Below are 25,595 nucleotides of genomic sequence, written 5' to 3' on the forward strand. Positions count from 1 at the left end.
AGTTATTCCATATCAGAACACTGAAAGCCTTGGTCTATAAAGCAGTTTATAAATATAATTCAGAGGGTGTGTTGATACGTGGCAGACTGGTTATATGTCATGATGCTTAAGTGTACTGAATGTGTTTTTCTAGAGGACTGATGCAGCTTGTCAGATTATATACATACATACAATACAAGTTGAAGGCCACCACAGTCCATAAATAGAGAGTACACAATGTTTAGCATATGCATCAATGAATATACAGGAAGATTGGCTTCAGAAACTCCCCCTGCAAGGAAATATCTCCACTGCAAATATGGGGAATATAAGATACAAAACACTCCACTGAATTTTTTGTATGCTGAGCATTATTATTATTTTAGCTGCTGTAGCTAATTTTGCAACTCTCCTTTAAAAGATGTAAAAGGAATCACATTCAAATTTGTACAGTTATATAAAACCCAAGGACAATGCTCTCTGTGTGTGTCAGTAGAAATTTAAAAATTGCAGCTTGAATTTACTCAAGGAAAAGGAAAAGAAACCCATTAGGGGAGAGGGGCTGTTTTGTAAAGGTAAAAAATAGCTAAAGGACCCCTGGACAGTTAAGTCCAGTCAAAGACAACTATGGGGTTGTGGCGCTCATCTCGCTTTCAGGCCGAGGGAGCAAGCGTTTGCCCACAGACAGCTTTCCGGATCATGGCCAGCATGACTAAACAGCTTCTGGCATAACGGGACACTGTAACGGAAACCAGAGCATACAGAAACACTGTTTACTTTCCTGTTGCAGTGGTACCTATTTATTTACTTGTGCTGGTATGCTTTCGAACTGCTAGGTTGGCAGAAGCTGGGGCAGAGCAATGGAAGCTCACCCCGTCATGTGGATTCAAACCGCCGACCTTCTGATTGGCAAGCCCAAGAGGCTGAGTGGTTTAGACCACAGCGCCACCTGCGTCCCTGGCTTGTAGAGACATATTGGCACTATAGAAGTGCTGTACTGATGATGGTTCTGTGTGCACAGAATCATATATTCATAGAATCACAAAACTGGAGAGTTGTAAGGTACCCCGAGGATCATCTAGTCCAACCCCCTACAATGCAGGAATATGCAGCTGCATGTTTGCTTTCTATCCGCTCAACCAGTACATTTTTGGATTAGCAGCTTTATTACAAAATGACTTGTCTCCAATGATGATGAACGAGGGGCGGGAAGAGTGAAGGGCCACAGGATTTGTTCAGATGACTCCACTGATGCACACATCTACAGATGGAGTGGATCAGTGCTCAGCCCTGTCCTGCCATGTCACACACCTGGCCCCAAGAAGAGTTTGGATTTGATATCCCACTTTATCACTACCCTAAGAAGTCTCAAAGTGGCTAACAATCTCCTATCCCTTCCTCCCCCACAGCAAACACTCTGTGAGGTGAGTGAGGCTGAGAGACTTCAGAGAAGTGTGACTAGCCCAAGGTCACCCAGCAGCTGCATGTGGAGGAGTGGGGAAGCGAACCCGGTTCACCAGATTACGAGTCTACCGCTCTTAACCACTACACCACACTGGCTCTCCAGATATGGACTGTTTGAAGTTTGAAACTGGAGTCTACATGCGTAAAGCCTGTACGCACATAGGCTCTTCATTCAATTAGAAATCCTGCTTTCTCTAAATAATAGTATGCCTGGGTATTTCAGCTTTGCTGTTGTTTTATTTCAGCATGTACTGCGACCAAATATACCTTTCCCAGAATTGCAGAACAAGAGGAATTTGCTTACGTGAGGCTCCTGGGAACCAAAGAAAAAGAGTGTGCTTCAAGTTCTTTCTTCAGGGAATAGAGCTTTGCTGGAAAAGGGGGTAACAGACACTGACTGGCAAATGATCAGCAGCACAAGTTGTTCTTGCTCCGAGAAGCAGCAATCAGTGCCCAACATACCACTGGAGGTGTCTGTTCAGATAAATTTTGTTTTTCCTTGATTGGAGGAAGGAGCCTTTGAGGCCATAAAAATGTGACCAGCCCAATGAAAACGGTACCTCGAATAGGCTGTTCTTAACCTTTTAACCTTGCTTAGAGAAAAAGAGGGCTATAAATAAGAGATGTGTTTTGCAGTTGTGGCATGGCACTTTCAAAGCATTGGGAAAGAACAGCCAACAGAAGGCTGGGAAATGGATGTGGGCTTGCAGCTTGCAAATCTCATACGTTAGAAGTTTAAGGGATTGCTCCATTGGATAACTAATCGCAGGTAAGAGACTTTCCTATACAGAGGTGAGTCTGTGCAGTTTCATGACATGCACTGGTATTGCCAGTGCATTTCCTGGTAGATAATGCATGAGATCACAATTTCCACCTGATACTGTAAACACTTGAGGCTCCATTTGGTTACTCTTGTTTTACAAGCTCTCAATGTGCTTTTTATGCTGTTCTCTCTGAGCAAGGTGTTAAGACAAGGATGGGACTGCATGTTGAATCAGCTCACTGTGGAAAACAGGTCTGCTTTAGAAAGCAGACTAGAGGAGCTCGGGGTAATCATCCTTGTTGTGGAAGTATGTCTGCATAAGCCATGTGCTACACACCATGAGCAGTGCGAGATGCCAGGAATTGCAGGTGCACATACCAGGATCTGTGTTCCCTTTTGGGACAATGAGGCACAGCAGCTACTGTGGTGTCTTTATGATATATGGTTTTATTTACGCATATACACAACCTGCACGTAGGTGGAAGGATTGCAGAGCATTTACATCGTATGAAAGTCTGGCTTCCTGCTTAAGGGCAAAACCAGATTCAAACTACAGCAAAAAGCCATTTCCTTTGTCTCTTAGTTCCAGCCTGGTATCCTCTGCTCACACAGAGTTCTCCCCTCCTTCTCGCTGCTAACTGACTCCAAGGACACCCCCCCCCCCAGCCTACGTCATTCAAAGCTGAAACCCTAAACCTGGCCTTTGCCTCTGCCCATTAGCACCCAGCAAAGAAGGGGTCCCACTCCCCATTGCCCAGCAATCTTGCCGTCTGATGGTTTCCTTGATGGGCCACCACAAACCTTTAAGGTAAAGGTAAAGGTACCCCTGCCCGTACGGGCCAGTCTTGCCAGACTCTAGGGTTGTGCGCTCATCTCACTCTATAGGCCGGGAGCCAGCGCTGTCCGCAGACACTTCCGGGTCACGTGGCCAGCGTGACAAGCTGCATCTGGCGAGCCAGCGCAGCACACGGAACGCCGTTTACCTTCCCGCTGATAAGTGGTCCCTATTTATCTACTTGCACCCGGGGGTGCTTTCGAACTGCTAGGTTGGCAGGCGCTGGGACCGAACGACAGGAGCGCACCCCGCCGCGGGGATTCGAACCGCCAACCATGTGATCGGCAAGTCCTAGGCGCTGAGGTTTTACCCACAGTGCCACCCGCGTCCCGCAAAAATATAGAACGCTTCACGAATTTGCATGTCATCCTTGCGCAGGGGCCATGCTAATCTTCTCTGTATCGTTCCAATTTTTAGTATATGTGCTGCCGAAGCGAGCACCCACAAACCTTTATCCCCTGCTAAACCACAGAGCCTAGGGCTTGCCGGTCAGAAGGTTGGCGGTTCGAATCCCCACAATGGGGTGAGCTCCCGTTGTTCGGTCCCAGCTCCTGCCCACCTAGCAGTTCAAAGATAAACCTTCTCTGGTGGGAAGTTAAATGGTGTTTCCGTGCACTGCTCTGGTTCGCCAGAAGCGGCTTAGTCATGCTGGCCACATGACCCAGAAGCTGTATGTCGGCTCCCCCGGCCAGTAAAGCGAGATGAGCGCCGCAACCCCAGAGTCGTCCACGACTGGACCTAACTGTCAGGGGTCCCTTTACCTTTAATGGCCCATCCCGCTGGCTCTGTGCTCTGGCTTGGCTACTTAGCATCACTAAATCCAGGGATTTTCTGTGTTTGGCAAAGTTCAATCAACCTTGATTTATTCTAACCCAGCTAGATGGGTGGCGTATAGATAATAAGGTTTATTAAATTATTTCTTTATTATTTGAATATTTATTACAGCCAGGAATTAAATTCCTGGGATTTGGCACCCAGGAATTTAGGGGAATCTGGCCCTCCTAAATGATCTTCTGTACATAATTGTGTTGGCCTTTATTAAGGTGAGTGCAATCTTTATTTTCTCTGAGAATCCCTATTAGTAAAAATGGATTGTAACAACTATCTCCCTGTCGAAAATACTTCTTGGGGGACGGGGAATGATCAAGAGCATTGTGGCTGAGCAACTGCAGACATTCCTGAATAAGAATGATGATCTGGATCATGGGTAGGCAAACTAAGGCCCAGGCGCTGGATCCGGCCCAATTGCCTTCTAAATCCGCCCCACAGACTGTCCAGGAATCAGCATGTTTTTACATGAGTAGAATGTGTGTTTTTGTTTAAAATGCACCTCTGGGTTATTTGTGGGGCATAGGAATTCGTTCATATTTTTTTTCCCAAAATATCGTCGTCGTCGTTCCCCCAGGGTCTGAGGGACAGTGGACTGGCCCCCTGCTGAAAAAGTTTGCTGGCCCCTGATCTGGATCCATGACTGTCTGGGTTCAGGCCTGGGTTTGAGACCAAATCAGCCTTGGTCATTCTGATAGACAGGGGGAATCCAAACCTGCTCTTTCTCCTTGATGTCTCAGTGGCTTTTGATATCATTGACCATGGTATCCCTCTGGACTGACTCTGGGTATCAGTGGAACTGTGTTATGATGACTCTGTTTCTGCCTGCAGGGTTGTGTTGAGAAAGTAGCATTGGAATTTCGAAAACTGTGTGTGATCAGCCTTTTGTCAACCACACCTGGAAAGAAAAGCAAATGTTCTCCTCCACCTTGTGCAGCATCAAAACTGCAAAATGACGTGGATTAATGAGACCATTTCAACTTTTCACAATTCCTCCACAAGGATATTAATATCCCTGCCCTATTTGTACTTCCATAGAAATAGCTATTAAATTGGCATTTTTTAAATTCGTGCAATATTGAAATATCCAAAGGATAATCATCCTTCTGCCAGACAACCAGCACTTATGTCTTGGGAGAGATATATTCTGTTTATCTATTAGGTAACTACAGTGTAAAACAACAGCATTTCGCTCAGTTATTCTACACCCTTCACCGCTGTCATTGCCCAGTTTCTTCTGATTACTGCAACAGCTTAACATTAAAGAGCCAAATGTTGCCACATGCTATGAGCAATTGGAAATGTTTTTGGCCCTTCCCAAGGGTGTACAAGAGGACTCAATTACTTGAGTCATCATTGCTTGCAAACCTCTCTTGCTAGCATTTCAGGCTCCATACCACTTGCTGTGTTAACCTGTCGCATTACGTGCAGCGAGTGTTTTGTAAATATCTGAGGAATCACCTCCATCGTCAGCAAAGGTATGACAGGAGCAGAGATGAGTAGGTAGTAAAGTTTGCTTGGCAAAAACACAAAGCAAATGTCACCACTCAGTCATCGACTTTCTTCATATTTACTGAGCAGGCCATGAAATTGGTCCCAAATATTCAATGTTGGGACAGCAGATAGCCATGGTTCTTGTTCCTTTATGTATGACAAAGAGGACTCATGAGATTCTTCTTTGCTTAGGTTGTGTACATACAACACACCGGAGATCCTCAGCCTCGGATCCCTAGATGTTGTTGTACTATGACTCTCATCATCCCTGATTGTTGGCTAAGATGGCTGGGGCTGATAGGGGACCCAAGGTTGAGGAAGGCTGCCATATGCTTACAGCATATTTAAAGCACATTGCCCCACCCCAAAGAATCCTGAGAACTGTTGGTTGTTTGTTAATTGGTTGAGGAATTGTAGCTCTGGAAAGGGTTAAACTACAGTTCCCAAGATTCTTGGGGGGGGGGGAATGTGCTCTAAATGTTTGGTGCACACACAACTCTAGTTTGGGTGATAGCATCCCCAACCCTGCTTATGCAAACTGGTTGGGGGGGGGGCTAAGAAAAAACACATACAAATAGGTAGAAATATTTGGGGGCCAGAATGCTTCAGCAATGGAAAAGAACCTAGAGGTATGTGTCTGCCTGCCAGTGAATCTTCCTTCCAGTATTGTAATATAAAACTCTCTTGAGTGGGAGCTGCCAGTTCTGTTTGAAGAAATAAGAGTGTGTAGGAGCCAAAACGTTTATTTACCTCCACCCAGTGATACCTTGTCATCTGAACTTTGACCAATTTGGGTTAATGCCCAGTACTGATTATGGTGTGCAAAGCTGTCCTCTTTTAAGCCAGGGAAACAGTGAAGTTTTTAAAGTGTCTCCCTATTTGTGCTAGTGAATAGCTGTACATTATCTGAAAAGTATTTCTTTGTTCGGTTACATGTATTTTCTATACCCCCCCACTCGATCTTAATTTAGCATTTACCCAAGCTGAATGTATTTTAATTCCTTTAATCTTTCCTCATAAATTAGCACAACTAGCTCCTTAATCAAGTTAATTGCTCTTCCAGGATTTCCCTCCAATTAGTCTTTTTTCTTGTAGATACTAAGGTCCACAAAATGTATTCTGTATTCTAGCTAGAGTTTATAACTATACACAGAGGAGCGTATCCTGAGGGTGCTGATGCTTTGAGACAGGATGTAGCTCCTGCCCCACCTGTTACCTGATAATCCTCAACACCTATAGCCTAACCAGAAGAAGAAGGTGGGCTAGGGTGGGGAAGCAGAGCTTGAGACTATACAGTGGCTGCATCTTCCTTTATACCTTGGGGCCAAATGACACGTTACAAGCAAATGCCTTGGCCTTTGGCCTGATAGTGGAAAAGCCAATTCTGGAGAGGGTTCTCAGGACTAGACAGGTGGCACACAGGGATTGGGCATTTAACCTCTTCCCTACACAGCTTCCTGCTCTCATTCAGAAAATCCAAATTTAGCAGCGATGGAGGGAGAGTGTGGGCTGCCACTTGGATGAGGGTGTTGTGTGGATGCCACAAAAATAAGCAGAGACCCAAGTAGCTTCAGATTCACATTAAACTCCACTGTAGATGAGCCCTGGGTGAGAGAACCTAGCAATTCAGTTGAAAGGCTAAAGCAGCTGCAACTGCACACAGAAGGAAGTCAACAGAATAACTTTGCCTGCTGTGGGGAGAAGTTGTCATTAGAAAGGGCATAGAGCAGACTGCTCTTTGGAAAGTATTTTTAACCATGGGGAATTGTGGTATACTGCCACACCTGTGGCCTAAGCAGCCATAGTATACATTGGGCTCATCTTAACTTCCTTTTGTGTTGCATTTCTAAGCACAGGTCCATGCTTAAAAGCTCCATGTCTGAGATTTACACATTTATATTATATTATATTATATTATATTATATTAATTGCATTGCTCTGGCGCTTTCCCTGTGGAAATCTGCTCTTTACTGCTGAATCAGAGCAAATGACAATCCTTTGGAAACTCAAATTGCCATTTGTTCTGATTCAGTGTTAAAGAGCAGTGTTTCCTGGGGAAAGTGGCGAGGTGAGAAAGAGCACTCAGACACAGAGCTTTAAAGGGTGGATCTGTGCCTAATGAGAGGCAAAAGGTGTGTGTGGATGAGCCCTTAGTTTGGTGGTTGTGGTATTCACCTGACCTCCAGTTGGTTGTGTTGCTGACACTTACTAGGAGGTCCTGGAGTAGGTGTGAGTCAGTGACAAAGCTCAGTGCAGTGCAAATGAACTGCTGGGAACACATTTGTACCCCTCTGACCTTGCCCCTCCCCTTCTACCTCCCAGTAAACAGCAGCGATGCGACCAACCAGAGGTCAGGTGAGCACCACCCCAACATGTGCTACTGAATATACTTAAGAGGAAACATAACACAAAGAAAGGCACAAAACAAGTACCACCTCTTTTTACATCTTGGCCTGTTGTGGTATTGATAGGTGCCCCATTAACTCTGGTGCAAGCTTAAGCAACAATTCTGAAGCAGCTTGCTTGATGCTGATTCAGGAATCTCTGCAAGTCTATTCAAGGGTGTGGTGTTGTTTTGCATGAGAGGCCCAGCAAAATGCTATCACTAGTGACTTCCAATGCTTTTTTATTTGTCTGCACTGCAGCCTGTTTATACACTGTTAGACTCCCAAGGGGAACTGCCTTAACAGCCATTTGCTGAAAGGCGGAGTAAAAAAGAAAATTTGCATCTGACCATGTACGGTGCAGTCACAACTAAACCCTGTAATTCCACAGTAATGTATAATCATAATGAAAGACAACTTCCTGAAAGAGCAAACTGGTATTTTTGCTATTATTTAAACTAATTTATCTCTAGTGATAAGGACTGGAAACTTTCTCCTCACCTATCCTCAGGTTTTTGCAAGTCATATAGCATCAAAGGTTCCTAACATTTTATAATACTTTGTTTTCTTTTTGTATCTGTTAGGCGTTTGTGCATTCTATGGAGTTAGCCTTGGGACTTTCATTGTCGAAAGCAATGAATGAATGCAACAACCAATAAATCACCCTTTAAAATGTTGTTGGTGGTGGAGAATTGCACATTTCCAACATGATGAAATAGCACCATCATACAGAAGCTGCAGTCTTGCACAACTCAATGAGGAACTGTTAAAAAAATTAACTGCGAGTCAATGAAACTGGTGTAGCAGTGGAGCCAATTGATATTAAAAACCCCAACACAAATTAGAACTCTCTCTACTGCATTTTGCACCAAGGTTGGACTGTTAAGTGTACTTTGTGCTAGACATAACTGCAATCTTGTTTCATTGTCAGGACTGTCATATCTGGAGACAGGAAACCATTTTATCTGTGGTCAGCTTGGGTTGTGATCACATTTTAGTTTTCGCATCTTGTCTTGTAGTGAAAGGCAGCTTGAATATTTAAGCCATCTGGCCTAATTAAGATTATTTGACCTGCAGGCTATTTTAAAATAGTCTTTGGAATTGCAAAGCTGAGGGAGGCACACTCTAGTCTTTGCCATTGGACAGGAGACTAAGGGCCAATGGAGGTTTCATCTTTTCCTCCCAGGAGGAACAGCATGGCAAAACAAGCCTAGCTTCACCCACTGGCTCCAGCTTTTCCCCTCCCTGCTAGAAAGAACACTCAGCTCCAACTGTCAGTTGTTCTACACTTGCAGAGCTGTAGGGAAGTACACGCTGGTCCCATCCATCAGCAGGAAAATAAGAGCTGCTGGGCTGTGTGAGTTTGCACACATCTGTCTATTGTATTCTGCCTTGAGGATCATTCATTCATAAGGTAGGATATAAATCTTCTAAATAAATAACAGTGCATGTTGTTCAATATGTTCAGCATCTGACACACTGGCCTTTTTTTAAAAAAAAAAGCTCTAAAACATTTCTTTTATAGTGACTATAATACTAATAATGTAGAAAGAGCTATATGCGTCTCCTCTTCTTCTGGTGTCCTCCAATGTTTTGGTCTGAAAATCCCATCTACCCCAGTGAGCAGGGTAGGGATGGGAGTTCTGGTCTAAAAAATCTAGAAGGCACAAGGTCAAGGAAGCCTGGGTTAACCTCGGCCACAATGACTTTTCCCAAGCTACTGACTGCATGATTCTGTGCAGCTAGGTGACCTTAATTCAGTAATGTGCATGTTCACATCTCACTCTGTACAGGAGTGGAATACCAGAGAACAACCCCAGCTTACGCTAGTAGACATGTCTGGAGGGTCCTCTACCTTATCAGCATATGTATTTGAGATATTTATAAATCACTTTTCAAGCAAAATTCACAAATATCACACGAAGAAATATTAAAATATTAGGATGCTAGAGCATAAACTAAAAACAAAACGTAAGATTACAAAGCGGCAGTGACACAGGCACCCTCTGCAAGCTTGCCTACAAGGACACCTCAGAGTGAGGCCAGAAGAGCCTGCTGCTCTAACATCCCTTTGTTGGAAGCAAGAGGGAAGGTACAGAAACAGAAGCTGGGAGAAGAGATGAGGGTGGCAGCAGCAGAGGAGGGTGGCGGCGGCAGGGAAGTGTGACACAGCCTGCTGTCAGAGGTGGCGTAATGTCTTGCACCAGCCCTGGCTATAAGGGGGAAACATGTTTTCAAAATTATCTATCTTCTCCCCCTAGGGCAATGAGCACTCAAGGTAGCCCTGTGATGTTGGCTCAGAGGCAATTGATACTGATATGAATACCAATTACAGGGGGCAGCTGTTGCCTTTAGGCTCTGATGTTTGTGGGCTTCCCAAAGGTACTTAGCTGACCACTGTGGAGAAAAGAATACCAAATGGTCCTCTGGCCTTATCCAGAGCTTAGAAAGTTCATTCTAAAAAGGAACTAGCTCTAGTTCTCCAAAAAAGAACTAATTCCAATTCACGTTTTTCCCTTTACAGTACTTAAAAACAAAACAAACCTGTTCCATTCATAGTTCAACTCATTCATTCAAATGATCCTTGGCAAAAAGAGGGGAATAAGAGCTTTCTGAGTGTTACAAGCTGCTGAAGTATAACATATACTTCAGAAGTGGAATGTAAATTACCGTATTTTTCCATCTATAAGACGCCCCCATGTAGAAGATGCCCCCTATTTTGGGGAACTCAGATTTAAGAAAATGAGATGTATCCATGTATAAGACACCCCCTAATTTTTGACATTTTAAAGTAAAAAAACCTAGTCTTATACATGGGAAAATACGGTATTTATTTCCCCCAACAATTATTATTTTGGAAGCTTAAAGGCCTGAAGAGTCTAAAGAGTAAAAAAAGGGGAAAGTGAATGAACTTGAGGATGAGCTAGAAATTGTTCAAAGTTCTACCCGAAATTGAACTTAATTCACTCAGCAATTATGAAAACTACTTTCAGATACAGTTCAGAGGTTTTTGAACTAAAGCAGTGAACTTTGTTAAACCAAACTATTTAATTCCAGGAATTAGTCTTACCTACCCTGTGGGGCTCATTATATTTTTATTTCTGTACTGCAACATTTGAAGGCTGAAATTGGACATGAAACCCAGCTTAAGCCTATGATGATGACATTATCAGAGCTGTAAGGATCATGGCCATGACCTTTTGCAGCCCAGGAGCAAAGTGCTAGGTCTGAAACTGCTCATCTAATGACAAATGTGATTAAGGCGCACAGGAAGACGTCACTAACTCCACACCCTAGAGCAGTTAGCCAGGATGGAGCCAGGCCCTTCATATAAGCACACAGGACAAGCAAAACCATTTTTACAATTGGAACAGATTTCGAATCAAAAGAGAATTGGTAGGAAAACAAAAAAGTTGCCAATGAGCATAAACAAAAGAAGTATACCCTCCAACATTCCTCTGATGAAAATAGGAATATGCAGTGCTATTTTTTCTAGAAAAAGAGGTGCCGGAACTCACCATTAACGCCTCCCTTGTTCTCTTAGAACAGGCATAGGCAAACTCGGCCCTCCAGATGTTTTGGGACAACTCCCATTATCCCTAGCTAAGTGGTCAGGGGTGATGGGAATTGTAGTCTCAAAACATCTGGAGGGCCGAGTTTGCCTATGCCTGTCTTAGAATGACAATGGTGCCTACCTGAGAGGTGCTGGAACTGAGTTTCAGCTGAAAAATGGCTTTGGGGATGTCCTATTCCATACCCTCCAACATTTTTCCAATGAAAATTGGAACGTCCTAGGGAAAAGTCAGACATTCTGGGATTAAATGAGAAACCAGGACAGCTTCTATAAATCTGGGACTGCTCCTGGAAAATAGGGACACTTGGAGAGTCTGAAGGTTGATATAAAATAACTTATTATTGTCAGTTGTTTTTAATACTCTAACCAACCCTTGGACCTTACAGTGAAGGGTAGGTTAATAATAATAATAATAATAATAATAATAATAATAATAATAATTACAACAAATACAAAACCTGGACTGGGGATGTGTGGTGGCTAGAGTGGGACACAACTTCAGAATGATGGAGGAAACAGCTAGAGAACCACCCTCACCCAGCGAAAATATCAATGCATTCAGTATTTGTAGGACGTAATCCAAGATGGCTTGGAATCTCCCATAGGAATGCTGTTGCTGTTTTGTTAGCTCCCTGAGAACAAACAGGTTTTGTATACCGATAACAGCATAAAGTCATGATCTGCCCTTTAGCTTTTATGTGATGGTTGCTTTTAATAGGCTTTTATTTTTAATGGTATTATCACTGATTAGTTTGCCACTCTTGGCTCCTTTGGCGTGAGATATACGTGTAATAAATACATAAATTACAGTCAACTACTCGTATTGCACCAGAGGGCTTCATATTTTGCAAGTGACTGTGGAGCAGACAGTGCCAGCTGGCCCTACTCCTGCATCTTGCCAGAGGAAGGCAAATACCCCTTCCCATAATTCAGTGCCACTTCTCATCCTTTCAAGTTTTGATCTACAAGTTACAGCACTGTAATGAGACACCCAACCTGCCCCCCCACCTCTGAAACTGTGGCAGGACTATCACAAATGTTTCTATTTTAGGGTTGTTTGCTTTTGTTGTCAAGAATTCTGCCACTTTATCCTGGTGGTGGGTAAAGCTTAAAGTAGCTTGTAAACAAAAAAATACAGGAGACCCAAATGCAAAGTACCTGTAATTTCTAAAAAATAAAAACCAACCCTAGCTTTAAAAAAAATAATCACAGAAGACAGTGTCCCTACGCATAACCAGAGTGCCTTTCCTCTTTCATGGTTAGCATGGCGATTAATCAAAGGCATCTCTTTGACACAACTTGGGTCTTCCTTTTTTCTCTTTTACTGAAGAACAGGGTATTTTAATGCCATCCTCATCGCAAAGGTGTCTGTGGAGGGGAAATATTGATTGAAAATGTCTTGTAAACTAGATCGGTAATTGGGTTCTTCTGAGAGTATTTGGTGAGCTAACATGACAGTGTTGTGGGACTGAAGATCGTTGGAGTGATCATTCTGTGATATTATGGCAACGGACAACGCTGTACTGTAACTTTTGAATAAATGTGATTTTTTTTAAAAAAAATGAACATGGTGTAGGAGCCAGTGGTGGTGTAGTGGTTAGAGTACTGGACTAGGACCTGGGAGGAGAAATGAGTTAACAACATCCCCATTTGGCCATGAAACTCATTGGGTGAGCTAGGGCCAGCCACTGTCTTAAATCTGTAATAATAATAATAATAATAATAATAATAATAATAATAATAATAATAATTAATAAACACCCTGAACATCTCCAGCGTGCTTCCTCTGTACAGCTGCATTTCCCCACCTTTTAAAAGTGCACCTTATACAAATTAGGGAGAAACGAAAAACACCTGACCTCCCAACCCCCCAGCTTTGGCTAGATCCTTTTGGCGGCTAGCGGACAAATTCTGGCGACTAGCGGCCCTTAACTCTCCTCCTCCTCGGCTCTCTGCCCTGATTCAGACACACGTCTGAAGGAAGAAGCCCCTCAGATTCCTCCTTCCACGTCCCACACGCCAGTGGCGGGAAGCCGAGGGGAGGCAGCGCGACAGGCCCGGCGACACGGAGCCCGGCTCCCCATAGGCCGCGCTCGCTTGGCGCCCGCCCGCCTCCATTATGTGCTAATTTAGCCCCGCGCTGAGCGAGGCTCGGCTTCCCCGAGCTCTTCCTCAGCCCGGAATAGCTCGGCAGCCCCCCCGGCGGCGGCGGCAGCGCCACCCCCGCCTCCCCAACCGCTTCCCTCAACCGCCTTCGTGCTTGCGCTCTCAGCCCAACTTGTCCCCTAGCGAGTCCCGCCTCCCTCCTTCCCTGCCGCGCGCCTCAGGAGGCTGGCGGGCGGCGCAGGGGCCACCCCTCCACTCGGCCTCGAGGCGGGACGCAGCAGCAGGGTAGGCTGCGCCGGGTTCTGTGTTCGTTCGCTCGAGCAAGGAGGGCGGGGAGGAGGAGGAGGGAGGAGGCTGGCTCGTTGCAGTTGGGAGCGCCTGTCATGGAGGAGCTGCGCCGCGAGCGGGGCGCGGCGGTGGCGGCGGCACCGACGGCTGGGCTGTGAGGAGCGGCGCGGCGGTTGCTCTGAGGAGACGGAGCCGGGCCTGCCTTTCGGCGGGAAGGTAGCTGGCTGTAGAGACGAGAGGGGGGAAAAGGAGAGAGAGAGAGAGAGAGAGAGAGAGAGAGACAGGCTCCTTCCTCGTCCTCCTCCCTTCGCCTCCGCCCCGGCCTGGCTCTCAGGCGTTGCCGAGGCTCCTCCTGCCTTGCCGGTCGCAGCGAAGGGCGAGCGGGGCGGTTGGAGTTTCGGCGGCCGGGCAGGCAGCGCTGCGGTTCGGGGCGGGCGAAGGGAACGCGGGGGCCGAGCAGGCGGAGGCGACGCAGGTGAGGAGCGGCTGCCCGGCAGCGGAGCTTTCTAGGCGACGTCGTCCGCCCGCCCGCCCGCCCGCCCGCCTGCCTGCCTGCCTGCCTGCCTGCCTGTTTCCTTTTGGCCGCGGGAGGCTCCCCAGGGGAGAAGTCAGGACAAAGGGGGCGGAGAAGCGAAGGGCGTCCTGGGTGGCTCCGTGCCCGGAGCGCAGCCCCTGCGGGTGGGCTGGGGGTCGTGAGCAGGGCGAAGCGCCTCGGGTGTGGGGGGTCGTGACCGTGGGGGTACGATGGGGCCATCTATGCCGTCAAACCGTGTAGGGCAGGCGGGGAAATTCCTGAGGGCGCCCTCCCAGCTGAGGGCGCACTTGAAAGCTTTCCTTTTGTGAGTCTTGTGATATTTCGGGCATAGGTTCGGATCCCAGCCTTAAAAAGTTCTTCGCTTTTGCTTCTTTTTTTTGTGTGTAGCCACCAGGTGGTGACAATCCCGTGTCAGCTAGGTTGTCTGAACCCAGATGGGCTCAGCAGACAAAATAGATGGTTAACCGGTATGAGAAGTGGCAAGAATAATTTGCATCGGGGATCCTATCTCCCTCATAGTCATCTCAAAAGCTAGCATTTGTTGCCTGTAAATGTTCAGATCCAGGTGCCTTTATCTTCTGGGGACAAGTGGGAGGGCCAGTATAACCAAGGGTAATGATTGTATTTTGAGTGTCTTCACTTAGCTGTCAAACTTTGTCTTGTTTTCTAGGTTGCTGAGCATAGTATTTGCTTTAAGAGGTCTCCTGTGAAAGCTTCATGCAGTACACAGAGGCAGCACATCCTTGGAGGAGAGTGTGCAGGGAGCAGCTTCAACTCTGTGGTTCCAGTTATCCCATTATCTGTGATTCTGAAGAACAAGTCAGAGAGAGAGGAAGAGACTAAATGGATCTTAAGACAGCAGTATTCAATGCAGCTCGGGATGGCAAGCTGCGGCTTCTCACCAAGTTACTGGCGAATAAAACTAAAGAAGAAGTGGCCTTGCTGGTGTCAGAAAAAACAAATGGTGCCACGCCCCTTTTGATGGCAGCCCGCTATGGCCATCTTGACATGGTGGAACATCTACTGGAACAGTGCAGTGCTTCTATAGAAGTTGGTGGCTCTGTGAATTTTGATGGTGAGACTATTGAAGGTGCACCACCATTATGGGCAGCATCAGCAGCTGGCCATTTGAAGGTGGTCCAGTCTTTATTAAATCATGGAGCGTCTGTCAACAATACCACTTTGACAAACTCAACACCTCTTAGAGCTGCCTGTTTTGATGGTCATCTAGAAATTGTAAAGTATCTTGTGGAACACAAAGCTGACTTGGAAGTATCAAACCGCCACGGGCATACATGCCTTATGATATCGTGTTATAAAGGGCACAAAGAAATCGCTCAGTATTTGCTTGAAAAAGGAGCTGATGTAAATAGAAAAAGTGTCAAAGGTGAGTTCAGTATCCATTTTCAGCAGTGACTTTTAAAGAACTGTTCAGAATGTTCATTTGGTTTGACAGTTCAAAGGTTCAAAGTCCAAGCTTAATTCTGCCCTTGCTAAATTTTCCATGCTGTATATAGCATTCCTTTAGGTTTCGTTTTTAAAGGGAATCGTTCCATAGATTATGCTCAGGTAGTGTTGTATAGTTACAATGATGTGGTGATAATTCCTTGTTTTTTAAAAAGCAACATCATACAGAAACTGGATTATTTTGGATCATTGAATGGAAGAATTTAATCACTATTAACACAGGTAATACTACGAATACAAATTGCATTGGCATTTTTAGGCATCACCACCCATTATCTAAACATATCTATCTGCCTGCTAAGGAAATATCCCATATTAGTCTTATCCTTATAGTTGTAATAGAATTACAATAAAAGGACAGTGGCACTGTGTCACAACTGAAGCCTTTGTTCTTCTTGTTTACTATGTTGACACTTTTGGTCAGCAAAATTGTTCTGTGGATTATTCTCGTGATTGTAGTTTACTCGTCCATTTGTTCTAGACATGACATTGCTTTTTTATTACAGTATTTTCTTTTCTTTCACATTTTCACTAGTTTGCTAGGAATGTTTATTGCTTCAGAGAGTCACAAAGACTACTCTGCCCATCCTGTCTCTGACTCACATGCATCTGACCTCCCTTACTACACTAATCTAAAAAACAGGACGTATAACTGAGAGACTGTGCAGTCCTACACAGGTCTACTCAGCAGTAAAACCCATTGAGTTCCATGGGGATTACTCTCAGGTAAATGAGTCCATAGCAGCCTTAGTCTTATGAAAATCCATGGGCTTTGGTTCAATCATTTCCACTGTGTAATAACAAATATTATTTGTATGCTAAATAACTGAGAGCACACTGGTGTACCTACAAATCAGGAAATTTCTAGTTTTGACTTGTTTCTGTCGTGAACCCCCCTAGACAGTTGCTTAGATTCCTGGATGCAATATAGTGAGGGGATAAATCAAACTATGATTATGTAAATTCTTTGAAGAGTCCACAGCTTTATATAAATACTAAGTGTTATTATTATTGACCAGCTGGATCTTGTTTTGTGACTTTCTGGTATTGTCTTTCTTCACTCTGCTTAATGACTCATAATTGAAACACAAGTTCTGCCCTTATAGCAATGTGAAAGGAATTCTATTTTTATAAGCAGAAGAAGCATACTGCTGTCACTGACACTCGGTAGCAGAACTTTACCCCTTTCTCTTAGTTTAATTTCTCAGTATTATTTTAGTACATTAACTAAAAGAACTGTGTCATGGTCATGGGTTCTTTCTATTAGTAAAGTGTCTAGATAATCGAAGCTATGCCAGGTGAGAACCCACAGAAACTTTTATGGATGTCCTTTCCTAAACATTGGAGAGTGACATTGCTGGTTTATTGGCAAATGAAGCTTACAGAGTTGTTTATCCTTGATGATGCTCTTTTCCCCCAATTGGTGGAATAAGAGTTTTGGCCTAGAGATTAAAAAAAAATATAAAATTCACCAGAAGTTGTGACTTCATCTATTTTTCTTCGTCATAGGTAAGATTAATTTTATTGAAAATAAAATCTTAATTTTATTATAATTATTAAAGGAAAAAGTAATTATCTCAATTCCCACATCAATATATTCAGAGGGTGAACTGGGGAATAATTTTTTGTAGCGACCAATTTAACGTGACTGCCAGTTTTGGACTTTGAGTAGTATTTTGTGCACCTCTGTACTGTGAGCTCTGAAGTTTCAAAATAACACAGGAAGTAAATATTTCAGAGTTTTTGTTTTCATGCAGTATATATGCAGATTGATTATAGGTGTCTTAAAAGATCTCGATTTCACCTTTAAAAAGGTAGTCTTATAGTTCAGAAAGCAGTGGGTGGTCTCCAGTTAACTCATTCTGTCAGTGCAAGCATTTTCACTTGTGCAATGGAACTTCTCCCTTCTCTCATCCTTCCATGTTTCCCCCCAACCCTCTGGAACCGATGTAGGGAGGATATTAGGCGGGTGCAGGGAGAGGAGACGGGAAGTTCTCTTGTGCTAGTGGAAATCTCTGTGCTGATGGAACAAGGTAGTTAGATACCATTTGTAGTCCTTTTTTATATATTGCATAATGGGTCAGTTACATGATGTGTTTTGTTTCAAAACATGCATAAATGTAGGTTGGGGCAGTAAGGCCTGTCTTGCCAGCTGGGGAGCACTCTGGTTTCTGATTTCTAAAGGTACTTTGAAGCAGCTCACAAATGTAGAGAAAATACACATTTCTTCCTTAACTGTGCTATTCTATAAAATGTATAGAATAGCACACTTAATGAACAAAGCAAGCTCAGAAATAAGCTCAGTTGAATCCTAACCCCTGGCTAGCAGTGGCAAGATTTGCTGGAGCTATTCAGCTAGCCACTGCAACCACAGTCCTGCTGCTTTTGCTTGTCAGGGTGGGAGAGGGCAGGAAAAATGCCCCTTCGCTGTGCCAGCTACCAGGATCGTACCCATCTGCCATCATGTGATGGCAGGATACCAGCTCTGATCTTGTGTCAACCCAGTCCATCCCTATAATGCCTCATTTTGGGGGTCTCCATTGTAGTAGTGATAATGCCAGTGCTAGCTTCCGTCTTCCTGCTATTTGGGTGGGCATATTGAACTGCAGCTCTGCCAGTGGCAAAACTCCCCTGCTGGTGCAGGCTAGTGGAGCCAGGCAGAGCTGGATGGAGTGACACCTTTGCTGCATCTACACTCGCTCCCATCATGGCCATTTGGGCATTTGAATTGCTCTGTTACTCTTAGACAAGTGTGGGCAGGAGTGCAACCAAAGTCTCCCTGCTGCAAATAGCAGTAGCCTGGAGACTTTAACAGGGTTGGAGAAACAGGCAGCCCGCCAAATGTTGCTGAGGCTGATGGGAGTTGAAGTCCAACAGTGTCTGGAAAGCCATGCTTTTTAGACAAATCTACCAAAGGGTAATTAGCTGTTCTGAACCTATCAGTTTTATTCAGTTCCTGAGAAGCACTTTCTTCCACCATATGTCCTCCACAGTGGTGATAGTAAGAGCAGTTTCTGTCTCGGGTTTCTATTTCTGGCTCTTTTCTCTAAATCCTTAGAAGATTGTGCTGGCAGTATGTGGAGGGGCCAGCTTGTTTATTATGTTGTTGTTGAGCTTGATCCTGCCTTTTGAAAACTCCTAGGTTTGTGTGGAACAATTTATGTGCCTATAGTATAGTTGTAGTACAGTGTGGTGGTGTGTGTGTATTACATGAAAAGATATTTAGGATATTAGTTATTTGGCAAGGAACCTAAAATGTGTGTGAGGAAGCCTGTCCAGCGTATTCTAGAGCCAGACAGAAGAACCACGTGAATCCCTTCTTTGTTAGTCATACTGTTGTGCTTATATAAACCTATCACATTTTTGTGATCTATGATTATCACTTCGGAGTCTATCCATGGCAGCATTGTCACTTGGAGAAATATTAAGCTGCATAGATTTAGAGAGATTTTATTTAGGAATCTTTTAAACGTTATTCAAGGACTAGGAAAATGTTATACTTCTTCCCTAGTGGATACTTTTAGGAAGAAGGCAAACATGTTAGGTTAAATATGAAATTTACAGGAAGCTAAGCATTTCAGATGATATAGTTTCATTGTACGGATAAGGAAGTTGAGTGAAAACTAAAATATATGCATCACAATCCTATGCAGATTTGCACATAAGTACTTGCCCCAGAGTCGGCCACAACTGGACCTAATGGTCAGGGGTCACTTTACCTTTACCTTTTACTTGCCCCTCTGAATGTTCAGTATGTCTTACTAGCAGCTGTTACCTCAGGTTGCAGTCATACGCTCAAGTGGAAGGGTAGTCTTTCAATAAGGTTATGAGTTACCGTATATACTCAAGTATATGCCAATTTTTTCAGCACATGTTTTATGCTGAAAAAGCCCCCCATGGCTTATACTCGAGCGAGGCGGCCGGCCCAAAAGGAGCCCTTTCTCACCGCTGGTCCCGCCCCCGCTTCTCGCAAGGGCAGGCACAGGAGCCGTGGTTGGGAGAGGCCCTGCGCTGCGCTGTGCTTCTCCCAGCCGCGGCTCCTATGCCTGCTCTTGTGAGCGGCAGAGGCGATGGCAGAGGGATGAGCGGCTTGAAAGGAGCCCTTTCGGGCTGCTCCTTCCTCCTCCTCCGCCTTTGCCACTGTCGGCAGCGGCGGAGGAGGAATGAGCAGCCCGAAAGCAGCCCTTTTGGGCTGCTTGTTCTTCTTCCGCCACTGCCACCACCACCAGGTTTGGGGTTTGGTGAACCAGCTTATACTCAAGTCAATAAGTTTTCCCAGTTTTTTGTGCTAAAATTAGGTGCCTCAGCTTATATTCGGGTCAGCTTATACTCGAGTATATACGGTAATTATTTAAGGGTGAAATCCAGTTTTCCACCTAACTCTTGGGATGGGTTTTGATCCAGCAGAGGTATCTGTGAATGTCAAAAGGGGGAAGCATTTTTCTCCCAATTCTCTTTTCTGATGAAGTCCCTCACACCACTTTTCATAGTGTTCTAAAAGGTTCCCTGATCCTCTAGAACAGATTTGGGCAGGCATTAGAAGGTGAATTAGAGAAAATCTCATCCCCTCCTCTAATGTTAGCAGATGCCTGCGCTAGAGCAAAAGCTGCCCTGCATGTGAGAGGGCAGCATTCAATGCATCTTATTCTAAATAACTAAACAATGAAATGTGGTGGTTCTGACAGGACATGATTAATCCATGTATTATGGCTTTCAGAAAGTTAAAAATAAAATTGGCACATTGTCTGTGATTCAAAGCTTAACAGATTTATAGCCAGTAGCAATATACTAGGGAAGATGACTACACTCTTGTAGACATTTGAGTTGTACTCTGTCCATGATTGTACACTGGGTTACTTTACCAACCTGTTAAAGAGTTAAGATTTTGGTGAGTTGGCCTAGTATCTTAAACTATGTGGCTAGTGAGCAAACAAATTCAATTCCTGTGAAATGGTGAACTATTGGAGAGAAGCTGAATCTGATTCTTCAGTGAAATACTGGCTGTGTTTTATCAACAGTAAGTTCCTTCCCCAAGTTGGGACGTAGGGACATGATCCCAACACAGTGCTTCTGTGCTGCATTATTACCCAGACATGTATAAGCTGGATATTGAGTAGTATTGGCATCAGTGAGCCATGTGCATATGAATTGGTGTAAGTGGAACAAATGTCAGTAATAATTAGGTATTTCAATTTCAGCTTTTTACATCCTTTTCTTAAGCTATCATGCTTTGTGCTTCCTATCTTTAAATACCTTCTTGGTTGCCTTCCAAGTTATCTCTCCCTGCCTGTCCACAAAGATCTGTCTCAGGGCCCCATGTGAACAATTTCTTGGACATAATGTCTTTTCATTTTCCTCATAGCAGCATTCTTTTTTGAAAACTCTCCCGTTAATTTGTCTTCACAGTAATACAGTAGTGATGGGGTGGGACAAATAAGCAACCAATTTCCTGTTTGTGGGTTTTTTGCTATATACATAAACAGAGCTTTATTACAGAAACATTTTGTAAGACATGTTCAGAAGGCTCTCTACTAAGAAATTTACCCAGTATAAGTGGAGGGAAGCAGAGAAGTATTAGAGTACAGTGAATCAGGCTGCAAGCTTTCACACACATTGTGGTATAAATCCAATTAAAGAAAGTCAGACTTCTTTCTAAATAAGCATGCATAGAATTGTGCAGCATATCTCTGTGTTGTTCATTTGCAAGGGAGTACCTGAACCTATTTTTTCCTTGGCCAAGCTGGCATATCTGTTCCATCTTGCTATTTCAAGCAGCAAACCAGTACAGCCACTCATAATAGGAATATACTTGCAGTTGAACTATAACTATTTCAAAGGCAATCTTTAAATTTATTAGAAATAATTAAACAAACATCAGCTGTAGTTTCAGTTGCCTAATTGGATGCAGATTTACTCCCCAAATTGGGATTTGAGACATCACGCTGGAACAGATACATACAAACAAATATATTTGTAAAATGGTGAGGTAACTGATCATGTCAAATGGTGGGATGGAATACTTTCTGTTGCAGGATCTGCTTACTTGTAAATGCTCCAATCTGCCCCTTGATACAACAGAGGAATTTATTTATTTTTATAATTATTTTACAGTTCTAGATTATGTGCTGACTGCAACCCCACAAGCAGCAATCAGACTCTGCATTGATTGTGAAACTTATTGGAGAATTCTTCTTTCTCCTATTCACATTTTTCTAAAGTGGAGAGGGGATTTCTACAGAACTTGGAAACAGTCACTGCTATGACCTCAGAGATTTTGATGCTCCGGAAGGGCCTTGAAACTGAGTGACGTAATAAAGTTAGGCTTGTGTAGAGCAGAATATTATAGATAATTGTTTGAACTACGCGGGTGGCGCTGTGGTCTAAACCACTGAGCCTAGGACCTGCCGATCAGAAGGTCGGCGGTTCGAATCCCCGCGATGGGGTGAGCTCCCGTTGTTTGGTCCCAGCTCCTGCCAACCTAGCAGTTCAAAAGCACGTCAAGTGCAAGTAGATAAATAGGTACCGCTCCGGCTCCCTCAGCCTATAGAGCAAGATGAGCGCCACAACCCCAGAGTTGTCCGCTTCAGGTTACAGCCTCCTATAACCCAGAAATAGTACCTCGGGTTAAGAACTTTCCTTCAGGATGAGAACAGAAATCGCGCAGTGGCGGCAGTGGGAGGCCCCTTTAGCTAAAGTGGTACCTCAGGTTAAGAACAGTTTCAGGTTAAGAAAAGACCTCCAGAACGAATTAAGTTCTTAACCCGAGGTACCACTGTAATATGTATTGGGAAAACATGGGGAAAATTTTAGCTCCAGCAGAACAGCTGCAGTGGGATGTTCTGGCAAAAAGCTGTAAGCTTTGGGTTGGCAAATATAAAAGCCCACATATTCAAGGCTGATTGTTTTTCTTAAATTCAAACAGGAAGATTATTAAGTGACTAATAAGGAGTGTTACTTTTCTTACATGTTCATGACTTAGATTAAAATGCCGCCTTGGTCGATTATTTGTCCACTGCTTATGATGTGTAATTTTATCATTATTTTAATTAGTAATATACTAGATAATTTGAATTCTGTACAGCCATAATTCCTTCATTGTTTCTCTGAAAATGTGTCATAGCATACATGATTTTTTTGCTTTCTTTTTTCCATAGGAAACACAGCATTGCATGATTGTGCAGAATCTGGTAGCCTGGAAATAATGAAGATGCTTCTCAAATATTGTGCAAAGATGGAAAAAGATGGTTATGGAATGACTCCCCTTCTGTCTGCTAGCGTTACAGGTCACACAAACATAGTTGACTTTTTGACCCAACATGTTGAAACTAGCAAAGTAGAACGTATAAATGCACTGGAACTCCTGGGAGCCACCTTTGTGGATAAAAAGAGAGATTTGCTCGGTGCTTTGAAATACTGGAAAAGAGCTATGGATATGAGATACAGTGATAGGACTAACATACTGAGCAAACCTGTGCCTCAAACGTTAATAATGGCCTACGATTATGCCAAGGAGGTGAACAGTGCCGAAGAGCTAGAAAACCTTATTGCAGACCCTGATGAGATGAGAATGCAGGCCTTGTTAATTAGAGAACGTATTCTTGGCCCATCTCACCCAGATACGTCCTACTATATTCGGTACAGAGGTGCTGTCTATGCAGACTCTGGAAACTTCAAACGATGCATCAATCTGTGGAAGTACGCTTTGGACATGCAGCAGAGCAATTTGGACCCCCTGAGCCCTATGACTGCGAGTAGTCTGCTTTCATTTGCTGAACTCTTCTCCTTCATGCTTCAAGACAGAGCAAAAGGCCTGCTGGGCACAACAGTTACATTTGACGATCTCATGGGTATACTGTGCAAAAGTGTCCTCGAAATAGAACGTGCCATCAAGCAAACTCAATGTCCGCCTGACCAAATACAGCTCAACAAAGCCCTTTCCATCATCTTGCATTTAATTTGCTTGCTGGAGAAAGTTCCTTGTAGTCCCGAGCAAGATCATTTCAAGAAACAAACTATATATCGATTTCTTAAGCTACATCCTAGAGGAAAGAATAACTTCAGCCCACTCCACCTTGCTGTTGACAAGAACACCACATGTGTGGGGCGCTACCCAGTTTGTAAATTTCCTTCTTTGCAAGTCACTGCTATACTAGTGGAATGTGGCGCTGATGTAAATGCTAGAGACTCTGATGACAACAGCCCTTTGCACATATCTGCACTGAACAACCATCCTGACATCATGAATCTTCTTATCAAGTCAGGATCACATTTTGATGCAACAAACTTGCATAAACAAACTGCTATTGACTTGCTGGATGAGAAGGAAATGGCAAAGAACTTGATCCAGCCCATCAACCATACTACACTGCAGTGTCTTGCTGCCCGTGTAATTGTGAATTATTGCATAGGTTACCAAGGGCACATCCCAGAAAAACTTGAGAACTTTGTTTTGCTCCATAGATGACAGTCTGACAATAGGCCCTTGGTACTGTGGGAGCATGAGTTAGTAACATCAATTGTTGCTTTCTCAAGCACTGTTGTGATATGCCAGCGATACACCATCATTCATTCAGCTTGGTCCATCCTGCTCATTGGCTAAAGCATTATTAGAATCAGATCTGCAGAATTGGTTGCCCAATATTTAAAACAAACATACCATATAATATATTTTGTGGATTATTTAGAAATGTAATGCTATATTCGGACTCACTAAAATTTGTCTGCCAAAGGCTTGTCTACTCTGGTTTAGTTTGCCTGTTGGTTGTTTGGGACTGAACTGAATAATTTTCGTGGTGTTGTCTTATTCTTACTGGTGTGTGGATTTTATATAGTTGGGAAGTCATCTTTTTGTTCTTGCTTGAGCATTTCTATTCTTTTTTCTAATGGGTTCATTGCTGAACTATACAAGTTGTATGGACTTGTTAACATTTGCAATTACCATAAGTGCTTTTATCCTCTCTATGCACTGGCTTGAACATGACTGTTTGTGTGTTGGCATATTTCTATGCAGCAGTTGGCCATTGTCAGTTCTGACACTGTTTTCTTGCAGTTTGTTAGAGAACTCTTTGAAAATATACCCTTTACAGTTTGACATTTCTTGAAGACATCAGTCAGCTGTCTAAACTCATGTGACTTTTTGCCCCCAGCTTTTTCTGCAGTTGCTTTCCATTTATTTTTCTAGAGTTGCGTGCTGAATTTGGGAGTAAAATGTGTTCTTGTTGGCAATCCCACTTTTAAATTAAGTCTGAAAGTCATATAAATATGTCTTGCTGCGAGGAGAGAAAGGAAAGGAACTGCCATATTCTCCTCTACACTAGTGTCTTGCTTGAGCTGATTGTGTGACTAGGCATAGAGAGTTTTTTTTTTCCAAATTTAACCTGAAACTTAATCATACAACTCAGTGAGTACTAGATCAAACATAGTCTGAAATTACAACTCAAGATTCTTAAGTACAAAAGAAACTAAAGCATGTTGGCATGATGCTTGTCAGTCCAGATCTAGCCATCAACTAGTATAATTAACTATATGGTTGTAATCAGTAGCCCTCTGCAGGGGCTTCAGAAGTTTAGTAGTATCCCCTTCATTTTCAAATAACTCTTACAGATAATTTGCATGCATTTTATTCTCTAATACCTTTCAGCCATATTTATGGAAAACATCAGAGGCCATGTTGAGTACATAGTCTCGACTGAAAGCTATCTATTTTTATAATACTTGCACAACAGCTTAGCTATTGCAGCAGAAAGGGCTTTTTAGAATTGATAAGGAAACCATAAGTGAAGACTACAAATGAGATTAAGATTCAGGTAATTAATATAATTCAGCACTTTATTGTTGATTCATAATGAAACTTATTATGGCATATTAGACCTGCAAAT

General features: G+C 43.5%; 1 protein-coding gene and 1 non-coding gene across 5 annotated transcripts; one reads left to right on the top strand and one right to left on the bottom strand.

Moving 5' to 3' along the window:
- Positions 1–3,374: 3,374 nt before the first annotated feature.
- Positions 3,375–3,482, bottom strand: LOC144329252 (U6 spliceosomal RNA). Its single transcript, XR_013394742.1, has one exon. It is a non-coding gene; the product is annotated as a U6 spliceosomal RNA (small nuclear RNA).
- A 10,136-nt stretch (positions 3,483–13,618) lies between these two features.
- FEM1C (fem-1 homolog C) lies at positions 13,619–24,761 on the top strand. 4 transcript variants are annotated; one of them, XM_028748399.2, is made up of 3 exons: positions 13,619–13,712; positions 14,921–15,637; positions 22,872–24,761. In XM_028748399.2, exons 2-3 carry the CDS (start codon positions 15,094–15,096, stop codon positions 24,179–24,181), a joined length of 1,854 nt encoding a protein of 617 aa, XP_028604232.1. In that variant the 5' UTR covers positions 13,619–13,712; positions 14,921–15,093; the 3' UTR covers positions 24,182–24,761. The 4 variants fall into 4 exon arrangements, with proteins under 4 accessions (XP_028604232.1, XP_028604228.1, XP_028604229.1 ...); XM_028748395.2 differs by lacking the exon at positions 13,619–13,712 and adding an exon at positions 13,776–13,931; XM_028748396.2 differs by lacking the exon at positions 13,619–13,712 and adding an exon at positions 13,972–14,190.
- Positions 24,762–25,595: the final 834 nt, after the last annotated feature.

Source organism: Podarcis muralis, chromosome 11, assembly GCF_964188315.1.
Source record: "Podarcis muralis chromosome 11, rPodMur119.hap1.1, whole genome shotgun sequence".
Classification (NCBI taxonomy): Eukaryota; Metazoa; Chordata; class Lepidosauria; order Squamata; family Lacertidae; genus Podarcis; species Podarcis muralis.

Coding starts and splice junctions, on each gene's coding strand:
- FEM1C (XM_028748399.2), top strand. CDS start 15,094: ATGGATCTTAAGACAGCAGTATTCAATGCAGCTCGGGATGGCAAGCTG. Junction 15,638..22,871: donor AAATAGAAAAAGTGTCAAAG/GTGAGTTCAGTA, acceptor TTTTTTCCATAG/GAAACACAGCATTGCATGAT.